General features: G+C 34.8%; 1 protein-coding gene across 1 annotated transcript; it reads left to right on the forward strand.

Annotated features, from left to right (window-relative positions):
• The first annotated feature begins 4,427 nt into the window (after window positions 1-4,427).
• LOC111015968 (appr-1-p processing enzyme family protein) lies at window positions 4,428-9,310 on the forward strand. The gene is made up of 7 exons (XM_022291183.2): window positions 4,428-4,734; window positions 5,565-5,613; window positions 5,700-5,802; window positions 5,879-5,974; window positions 6,059-6,133; window positions 6,457-6,526; window positions 8,963-9,310. Exons 1-7 carry the CDS (start codon window positions 4,489-4,491, stop codon window positions 9,035-9,037), a joined length of 714 nt encoding a protein of 237 aa, XP_022146875.1. The 5' UTR covers window positions 4,428-4,488; the 3' UTR covers window positions 9,038-9,310.
• The last annotated feature ends 1,685 nt before the right edge of the window (window positions 9,311-10,995 follow it).

Consider the following 10,995-nt stretch of genomic DNA (forward strand, 5'->3'; position numbering starts at 1 on the left):
AGCTTCATCTTTAGATTTTAGGAGATATATTTTCGTATGTCGAGAAAAATCATCAACAAAAGAAATATAGTATTTTTTTCCACCTCTGCTAGTTGTGTTTTTGAAATCAGCTAAATCAGAATGAATTAATTCTAGGAGTTCAGTACACCTTGCAGTGACATGTTTAAAAGGTTTTTTTTTTAGCAAACTTTGCTTCTACACAGACATGACATATTTTAATTTCAGGCATATCGGAAGCAGTAATTAAATTTAGAGTCCTAAGCCTTTTAAATGATGCAATATTCACATGCCCTAATCTACCATGTCACACATCAAGAGACTCAACGATGTAAGCAGAACTAGAATTAATTTCATTTGAAGAAGTAGTGTTGAGAACAAACAAACCATCTGCTAAATAGCCCTTACCAACAAAGTCACCATTTTTGGTGATAATAACCTTGTTGGCCTCAAACACAATCCTAAGTCCGGCTCAGTTCAATAGACCTTCTGGCACCAGATTCCTATGCAGGGAAGGAACATACAACATATTACTTAATGGTAAAGTTTTGCCAGATGTGAGTTTCATGAGAACATTCTCTTTCCCAAGTACTCCAGTGTGACAGAGTTTCCCATGAAAACACATTCACCGTCGGCAGAGTCCTGGAAGTCATGGAAGAGGTCACGGTTCGAGCAGAAATGTCTGGATGCTCCTGTGTCAAGAATCCAGTCGGATTTGTTATCTACTAGATTCGCTTCCACAACCACAGCGGTAATGATGTCATCTGTCTCTGTAAGCTTGGCTTGTGGAGTAGTCATTTGATCTTTCCTATCTTTCCTCTGAGTGCACTGATAGGATTTGTGCCTGGGTTTTCCACAGACATAGTAGACCAGTTTAGTTTTCTCAATTCTTCCACCAGTATTTTTAGGTTGGAGACCTTTGTTCTTTTCAGCTCTATCCTTTGCAATTGTCTTCCCTTTATTTTTGAACCTGTCTTTGGAAGCACTAGAAGATTCAACCAAATTAGCTTTAACTGAATTTGAGGATTGAGAAGAGAGCTTATCCTTTAGCCTGTTGGCTTCCTCCGTGCGCACGTGACTGATCAGCTCTTGCAGAGTCAGGTCCTTCTTCTTATGTTTCAAGTGGTTGCGATAATCACTCAAGGAAGGAGGTAATTTCTCGAGCAACACATTGGCTTGAAAAATCTCACACATCTTTATGCCTTCAAACAACACACTTGCCACCAGGTTTTCGTACTCATGAACCTGGTCCATCACCGGTTTGTCGTCCGACATTTGACATTGAAGTCATTTACCAACGACGTACTTCCTTCTGCCTGTATCGTCTCCACCATATCTAGACTCTAACATGTCCCAAATGACCTTTGCAAATTTTTGGACTACAAAGAGATCAAAGAGAGAGTCGTTCATATGGTTGAGAAGATGCCTACGGACCGTTTTGTTGTCTTTCTCGAATTTGTCAGCTTCGACGGCAGTAGACGTCCCAGGAACAGCAGCAGCAACTGAAATGGTGGCAGCAGCAACGGCAGGCGGATCAGTGATGGTTGCGGTGACGGTAGCGGCAGTTGCAACAGCTGCGGCGGTAGTGGTGGCAACAGTAGTAACGACGACGGGCTAAGCAGCAATGAGAATGTAGTCGATCTTCTACTGCTCAAAGAAGATCAATAACTTTTGTTACCGTTGGCGATAGTTGGATTCGTCGAGTGGTTCCAATTTTGACAAGTCCGGCAGGACCTTCCCAGATCGGATAGTAGCCATTAGTAGAATTTTGCTTTCAACTGTTGGAAATTAAAGGACAAAATTGAAACCAGGAGGTAAAAACGTTGTGTCGTGGGTGGAACACTGCCTTGGAAGCAAAATCGGCACGATCTTGGTGCTAAATCGTTTTACTACCGGTATGCTCTCCAAGGTTAACACGACGTCCAATTCAGACGTGCACTCATCGGAATGGGAGTGAAATCAATCTCGTGCTCAGTTAAGATAGTTGAAAGAGGTGGAAAAGTGAAAGAATAGAGTGAAGATTGAGACGAATGGGATGAAATGAAATGGCAAGGAGTGAGTCTTTTATAGTGACGGGGTGGCCCACAATAGAATTGGATTTTTAAAAAATAAAAATTCAAAAATTATTTTGGCCACCTATGTGTCCTTTGACTAGCCATTTTAATCTCTAAACTTGAACCAAGCCCGAGCCCCAGCCTGATGGTGGCGGCGCGCGTGTGGGTCTTGGTCTTGGCTTGCCTCACACCAAGTTTATAAGTTCAATACTGAGTCAATGCTTATAAACCAACTTCCCAAAAGTTATTCTTCCGATCTGATGTTGGACAACAACAGGTTTTAATATTTATCATTTCCAACAATACTCCCTCGCGAGCTTTTTTTAGTGAAATTTTTAAATGGAAAACGAGGTGAATGTATAGAAGGGTTGTGAAATATTGAACTGTTTGGCTTTTGGGAAGCTGAGGGGAAAAGGTGGCAGAAAGAGGGGGCTGATATGAACTCAGTACCAACCAACACAGTTTACAGAAGAATAAATATAAGGAGATAGTAAATATAGCTACCTATATCATGTATTATTATTTATATAAATCCAAACACAGCTGTATAAAAGAGAGAATATAGGTAGCTCAGTTCTAAGTTAATTGTATTTGAGAGTTTCTATCGTGTCTGTTTAGTCTATATAATTTAAGAAAAAAATTTAGAAAGTTATTAACCCATTTCGAAGTTTCTATCGTGTCTATTTAGTCCATACAATTTAAAAAATTTTATAAAGTGATTAACCCTCGAATATTGAGTATAATAAGTCTTTATTTTGTTGGTCAATACGAGAGCATAGCGCAATAGATGAAAAAACGTATTACTATTCTAAAGGTGGATGGTTGGATTCCTCACCCCGTATATTGTTGATTGAACTAGAAAAAGAGGTCTTTGTTTGTTGGCTCCATTATTGTAGTTAACGGTTGCTAAACTTGCTTCAAATCAACTCTTCACCTAATCAGTAAATAATACAATTAGTGTGACGTAAACACTAGAACTAACGACATAGACTTATTAGATTCGAAATCAAAAGTTTAGACTTATTAGATTTGAAATCAAAAGTTTAAGGACCTATTAAAGAAAATTTTGAAGTACAAAAGAGTAGATAAACATAATCTCAAAAGTTTATAAGAAGCTATCAAATTGAGCTACATAATTGCTCAAACGATTGCAACAGAAAAATGAGATGAAATTTAATATTCGTCGTGCAACCTCTCAGATCTTGGCTAAATGATAAGGTCAATTTTGTGATATTTGTAATTTATTTTATCATCATATCTGATAACCATAAATTAAACCGGGTTAAATTACAAATTTGGTCATTGAATTATAATGATCATATATATAGTTTTTGTCATTAATTAATATGACATGTCTATGATTTATTCATATAAGTGACAAAAAGTAGTAGACAATTGAAAAATATAAAAGTAGCAGGCACTTAAAAATATACCCTCCTCTTAGAGCAACATATACAAAGTTTTTTTTAATGGACATTTATACATTTTGAGAATATTTCTAAAAAATAGAAATAATAAACCTAAATAGTTGTCAAATATTTAAGTTTCTTAACAAAATTGGAAACGAAAAATAGAAACGTTATTAAATGGATCCTTAGTACTTTGAAAATTTCTTCCATATAAATTCTTAGACTCGAGAGAAAAAAATCAATTGTCCATTTTTTATTTTTACGATGTCCTAATACTTTTGAACAATTTTCAAAACTACCTAAATTTTTCTTTATTCCTGCCATTAGCCTGATATATTAGGCAGTCAACCCTCATGATTCCAAATTGGACTCGAAATCGTCTCAAATTTCACTAATTTTCTTTCTTCCTCTCCCACACGCCACTCTCCCTCTCCAAATTCCACCAATTTTCTCCACCATCGCTCTTAATTTTCAAATATTTTTTTTCACACATTTATAAATTCCACTTTTGTCGAATAATTTTCTTTTTCTAAAAGATTTCTCTTCGAGTAATTTCATTATTTTTCTTCCTCCGTTCACTTTTATACTTCTTTTTTTTCTCCACTCATCCAAATTCCTTACTCAAATTATTATTTATTTAAATTTATTTGAAAATTGTAAAGATTGAGAGAAAAAACTAGAAAAAATTAGAGGAATGGGAAACAAGGGAGAGAAAAATTTGTAAAGATTCACAGATAGTATTTAGAAGGAGAGATAAAATTAGAGAAATTAAAAGAGATAAAGTGGATGATAAAACTGTTCCTAGACTAATAGTAATAAAATGATAAATTACACGTACATTGCACGTGATATTCATGAGTCCTACTAAATACATCAAAATCAAAACGTGGTACAACGAGCTGGTAATTGATATATATCTCGGAACTCCTTCGAAAACAGAAATCGGACTTCAATCGAAAATAGAATTTGTACTTTTTCTTTTAATATTTTCAGATATATGTTCAGCGTCATATTTGAAAATTGAATGAATGGCTTGTTTGAAAATTGCAGGTTCGCTGTTCAGCAGAGTATCACAACCAAAATCCCTCACCTTCTCTCCAAATTTCTCGTCTTCTTCTCATTTCCAGCGATCAAGAGCAAGAATTTTGGCCGCCTCAATGTCGAATGGAGCGGGCAATGGAGTGGTTCGCTTCAAAATCTCTCCCTCAACCGATTTCGTTATTCAGAAGGGGGATATCACGCACTGGTTCATCGACGGTTCCTCTGATGCCATTGTTGGTGACACACTCTCTCCCCCTTTCATTTTGCAAATCTCTATCTAAAGAATCGCCAATTTTACTGAAGGGTTTTTATTGATTTGCTTACTGGAGAGGATGGTAGGAACTGGTAAATTGAAACGATCTCTGCGTTGATTAATGATCAGAATGATCTTCAGTTCAGATGAGGGGTAGTGGAATTAAAAAATGTCGAGATGCTGTATTGTGGGATTTCTTCCTTTGTTTTAGTCATTTGCGACCTGGAGGTATCTAGACTTATCAATCAATCTACTGAGAACTATTTTGTAGAATTGTGATTGGGGTATTGTATAGATTAAGGTTACTGTGTACTCAAATTCATTGGAAGACCAATTTAGTGGTTCTAAGAAATAGGTCATTGGTGAGTACAAATTTTCCTCAGTAGTTTTTTGCTTTAAACTACAAAAGATAGTTGTTAAGCTGAACTTTGAAATGGCTCTCGATACTTCTTGGGATGATTGTTTATATCTGATGATTGAATACCTCTATTAACTTATTGTGTAACTGTAAGTGATGCAACCAAGCATCAAGGAGAGAAATCTCCAAAACTCTCAACCATTAGTTTTTTTTTTTTGTTACTTAAGGGATTGCTAATACAAGAGATTAACCTTTATATTTATTTAAGATTTAAGCCCACTAAGTAAGTAAACTAACCAACCAACCAACAAACTCAAACCCTTTTTTTTCTCTTTTTTATGAGAAAAATTACATATATTTTGTCATGTATTTTCTGATTTTTAGGATTCTCCAATACCTTGAAATCTATTATTAAGCTTTGGTTGCTTTTCTTTGGCTTGAATCTTGTGTAGGTTAATCCAGCAAATGAAGTAATGCTTGGAGGTGGTGGTGCTGATGGAGGTGTGGAGTTAAAAGCATTATTTTTAATTTTATAACTTGTAAGGTGAATTTGCAACCTTGAATTTTCTATACTCCTTGTTATGTAGCCATACACAATGCTGCTGGTCCAGATCTCGTACAAGCATGCTATGCTGTCCCAGAAGTCCAGCCTGGAATCCGTTGTCCAACTGGAGAAGCAAGGATTACTCCGTAGGCTGTTCTAGTTCAGTAATTGATCATGACCAACTGTTTCATTTGCAAATACTAATGTGACTTAAAAATGCAGAGGTTTTGGGTTGCCCGCATCTCATGTTATACATACTGTTGGACCCATCTATTACAAGAGTAGTAACCCCCAGGCTTTACTGAGAAGTGCATATAGGTTCTTGTTATGTATTTGCCCTTTCCTTTTCAGTTTGATTTACAATTCCGGACTTTAACATTTTCTGTTCCCATATTGATATAGAAATTCCTTGGCTGTGGCAAAGGAGAATAACATTCAATATATTGCCTTTCCTGCCATATCCTGTGGTGTGTTTAGGTAAGTTGACATGAAATGATTTCATTTTTTGCTGTAATTTCCTTTTAAGAGACAAAACAGTAGATATTTGACTTTATTTATGGGTATATTTTTTGCTTGGATAATGAGGTTGAATGTAATGGAATTTTACGTCTTTATATGTAGAGTTCTGTTTTAATCAGTTCCTTCGTGATTAATGCCGACAGAGCTTGGCTTGTCCACTGTTTTCTTTTTTTTCCTTTTATTTGTACTTGCTTCTCTTTAATGTAGCTATCTGTGATGGTTGATTGATCCAGATTCCTCATGCAAATATTTGTTTATTGATCTTTATTATACACTTGCAGATATCCTTATGATGAAGCTGCCACAATAGCCATATCTACCATTAAAGAGTTCTCCAGGGCCTTGAAAGAGGTAATGCATTACTCTATGGTGCTTGGGAAATGTATCCTTCTTTTGGTCACAATATTTTCTATTTTTGGACGTTTTTGGATTATTTTCCATTCTAAGTAAGTTTATAAAGGGGCTTTTGCCCTTTCCAGTATATTATTCTTTGGCCAAAAGCCTGAAACCTCCATGTCTTTGATACTCAGTACCCTCCCTACTTGCAAGTATTTTAGCAGCTGTTGTCGAAGTCTTCAAATTTTGTGGGTTCTCTCAACCTAGACTTCTTCTATCTCGTTATCCTTCTAGTCTCCATGTCAAGTGGGAATTTTAACTCCTCATTGCAGGTCTCATCTTCAAGTCAGGATGGTAAGGCTTTGGATTACTAACAAGTAACATGGATGATAGGTTGAATCTATATCTACGATTTATGAGAACTGAGAAGTTTTACCAACTTTTTGGATGATCTCTTCGGGCCCCCATATTTCCTTGTCATATGTTAGTTTTTACTTCCTCGAACAACTCTGTTGCTCTGGTGTTAGCTTTAGCTTGAGTAGCACTTGGTCTCCAGATCAGAACTTTAAAGGTTGTCGCTTCTGATCTGTCCATTTCTTTTATGTGTCTTGAATCTTTTTTTTGGGTAGGCTTGGACCACTTTGAAATTTGCTTACACTCTTTCCAGCATATGAGTGATCAATAAGATGTCACATTATAGGCTGCCGACTGCAAGTAATCTAAAGGGACCCCTTTCAAGTTGGGGAAATCTTTTGGCAATTAAAACAGGACCGTGCCACATCAAGCATGGACTCGGTTCTTTCGTCATGCATCAACAGCTTAGACAGCTTGGTCTAGAAGGTACTTGTAAATTTCCCATCTCTATCGTGGACAATCTTTTCTAGGATTCCCTAAAGCTTCACAACAAGAATAGTTGGGCTATCGTCTCAGTATAGACTACTTGATTGTGGGAATAAACGTGGTACACTTTGAAATTTGGTCACTAAATCTTGGATGTCACTCTTCTTGCTTCCAAATTGGTAGGAGAGTGTAAATCTCTAAAGAAAAGAGGTTTCAACCTGAAAGCATATTTTGAAAAAGCCTATGAGGTAGATTGGTCTTACCTTGACTTGACCTAGAGCAGTCCTTAGACCTAGATGGTAAAAGTAGATTCAAGTTTGTGGCTCTTCACCAACATTATTAAAGAACAAAGGAGACTGAAGAATTGAAAATAGCAGGGCTCTCCTCTTCACCAACATTCTTATCAACGAGAAATCAAGAGGTAAAATTTTGCTAGTAGTAGCCTTAGGTAGCGGACACCCCTCTCCCTTGTTATTCGTGCTGCTGCGAGTTTTCCTTTAGTTGCCTTATTTATCATTGTCGTGATAAGATCCTTAAAGGATTCGAGTAAGGAAAGTAGAAAACAGAGGTTTTTCATTTTCAATACGCATATGACACCATTAATTATTGTCATCTCTGAAGATGGTTTGTTGGAAAATTAGTTGTTAATTCTCGATCTCTTCCTTAAAACTTCTAGCTTCTCTATCATCCTGTCCATATCCACTATCATAGGCCTCGATGTATTGTCAGTTATGAGGAAGCTGCTTCTAGAGAGCCTGGTCTTGGTTGTAAGGTAGATCCTTTGTTGTTTAACTATCTCGGTTTTCCTCTTGGGGGTAACTCTAGATGTGTCTTTTATTGGGATCTAAGCTAGCCAAGTGGAGGAACATCTCAATCGCTACTCACTTTAGTGCAGTCAGTTCTTTCAAGTTTCCCACTCTGTTTCTTCTCCTCTTCCAAAATTCCTCGTGGAAAGAAAAATTGCTCTTCCACCGTGGAGGTTTATCCATGAGGATAATGCCCTTGAAGGTGACCAGTAACAAATCTGGGTCTTCAAGTTGAAGGTTGGCTAACCCAGATTCGTCAAGGCAGTAAATGTTGTCTTTAGCACCCAGGACAATCATGGCCACGTTGCATGAAGCTTACATCATTAAACAATATCTAAAAGAAACACAATTTCATTGGAGGTTCTTTCTGTGAAGAATTTACATCAAGGGAATCGAGTTCATTATTTTTCCTTGCCATTTTGAAAAAGAAAGTATGGGAGAAGTTCTAAGATGGTAACTTGTGTTACTGTTACTACTAATTCATACAATTTATCAGCAACTTGCAGTTACTTTATGGGAAAAATTCTTAGATTTTCACTGATCTTTGATGTAAACTTTTACACTCTTCTTTATCTCAATACAACATATATATATATATATATCAAATCCCACCTTTCGTGGGGTCTTTTTATCCAAGGGTTTTAGTAACCAGGTTTTAAAAAATGAGAACTCATATACAAATATGGATATATAATATTCATCACACAACCCACCTCTATGAAACAGATAGAGTCACAGATATCGTTATGATTCTAGTTTCTTATTGATCTCCTCAAATCTTGAATACATGTGCTATTATTTGCAGGTGCACTTTGTTCTTTTTTCATCTGATATTTATGATGTTTGGTTGAACAAGGCAAATGAATTGCTCAAGAACTAGCACAGGTTGCAACGGTATCATTCACCTTTACTAACTAAAAGTTCTAGTGTTGTATGGATCTGAACATAGTTATGCTTTCTTATTAAGTACAAATTCTCCGAAGGGGTTATTTAAAATAAACTTGGGATCCTTTCTCCAAAGAGTTTTCTTTCGAGTTTGGCAAATGAGCCCATTCGTAGAAAAACTATTGTTATGGCTATGTGGAACTTGACATATCAATGTTATGGCTATGTGGAACTTGACATATCAATGTTATGGCTATGTGGAACTTGACATATCGATGTTAATTAATATTTTGACTATTTGAGGACTTAGAAGAAATGATTTCAACCTATAGTAACCACCTAATTAGAATTTAATATCGTACTAGTTTTCTTATTAATCAAATGTAGTAGGGTCACACGGTTGTCTTAAGAGAATAGCTAGAGTAATATGTGCTAATCGGTTAGAATATCGACGAATATTATATATATGTATGTAGACTATTTGAGCCATGTTTTAGACGTGATATAACAATGGCTGAAATTATAGTTGAGTTGCTTTTTAGGGGAGGCAATCGTTTGTTTTTTTTTTTCCTTTAAATTAGAAAGATGCATATAGTATAGTCTAGAAATAATGAGATTTCTACAAAAGATTAAGTATATTGGGAGAGCTTTTCAAGGGTAAAATATAATCAGACTAGGTTAAGTTGATAAATAGCCAATACAAGTAGCATAATGTACAAAATAATCACTAATTGATGGGAGTACCAAAGTGACCAATTTTTTTATACATATTTTTATTTTCACTCACTCAAGTTTTAGGACTCTGAAATTGAAACTATAATAATTATTTCTTCCCATTTGATAAGATAATCATTTTGTTTGTTGTTTTCAATTTTTGAAAATTTAGTGTATAAATACTGTCTTCATCTATGATTTTTTTTTAACTACTTTTAATAATATTTTTAAAATCTAAGCTAAAATTTGAAAATGAAAAATATACTAAAGAAATTATGAGAATATAAACATTATTATATTTTTTAAAAATAAAAAATAAAAAATAAAGTAATTATCAAATGCTGAGTTTTTAAAATAGCTTTCTGTTATTCAAAGGTTAATTTTTCTTCTAACAGAAAACTTTTTTTTTTCTCTCTAATTAATGTTCTCTCTATGATATTTTTTGCTCTCTCTCTCTAAATTTACCCTTTCCAACTTTTATCTCGAAGAGCATTTCTTTTACCTCTAAAGATTAATTTTCTCTCTAACATATTTCTCTATCACTATCAGTCAATTTGTATTTAGTTCATGGTAATTGACAAGAGGTCATCAAGAGTTCGAATTCCTCACCACATTTCGCTGTACTAAAAAATCACTTTTAACTTTAAAAACATAAAACTAGAAATAGCTATCAATATCATTGAACTGTGCACAACCTTAGTAAATTCAAGTTGGACCTTCAAATTAGGGGATAATTTGACCTCCAATTATTTGTTTAAAAACATATCTTAAATAACTAGCAAAATTATCAAAATGGTTATTGTTTTAGACCAAGACGGATCTTCTCTAAATATTTCTTTCCATAGAAAAAATATTGTACTTATTTAGATCGAACAAATATATTAGAATAATTTAAAAATTAAAGCAATTTACTTGAAGCAAATATAAATTCACAATTCAAATCCCTTCCGCGACTACGTATATATTAATATTTATATATTCTTATATCTCATTTTTTCCTTTTCTCAAGAAATTGATATATGATATCAAGGGGGAAAAAAAAAGAAATTTATATATTTCTTTTCTTCTAATGTTGAATTGCAAAACTAAGCTCGACTCAGGGATGTAACTTTGACCAAAATGTCGTGTGTTCGAATTCGCACTCTCATATATTGTTGTACTAAAAAAATCTTGGTTAAATTATAAATTTGGTTCACATAATTTAAAAGTTTCAATTTAGTACCTATAATTTTGATTCAA

Source organism: Momordica charantia (genome assembly GCF_013281855.1).
Source record: "Momordica charantia cultivar OHB3-1 chromosome 9 unlocalized genomic scaffold, Mcharantia_2.0 BLBB01000009.1, whole genome shotgun sequence".
Classification (NCBI taxonomy): domain Eukaryota; kingdom Viridiplantae; phylum Streptophyta; class Magnoliopsida; order Cucurbitales; family Cucurbitaceae; genus Momordica; species Momordica charantia.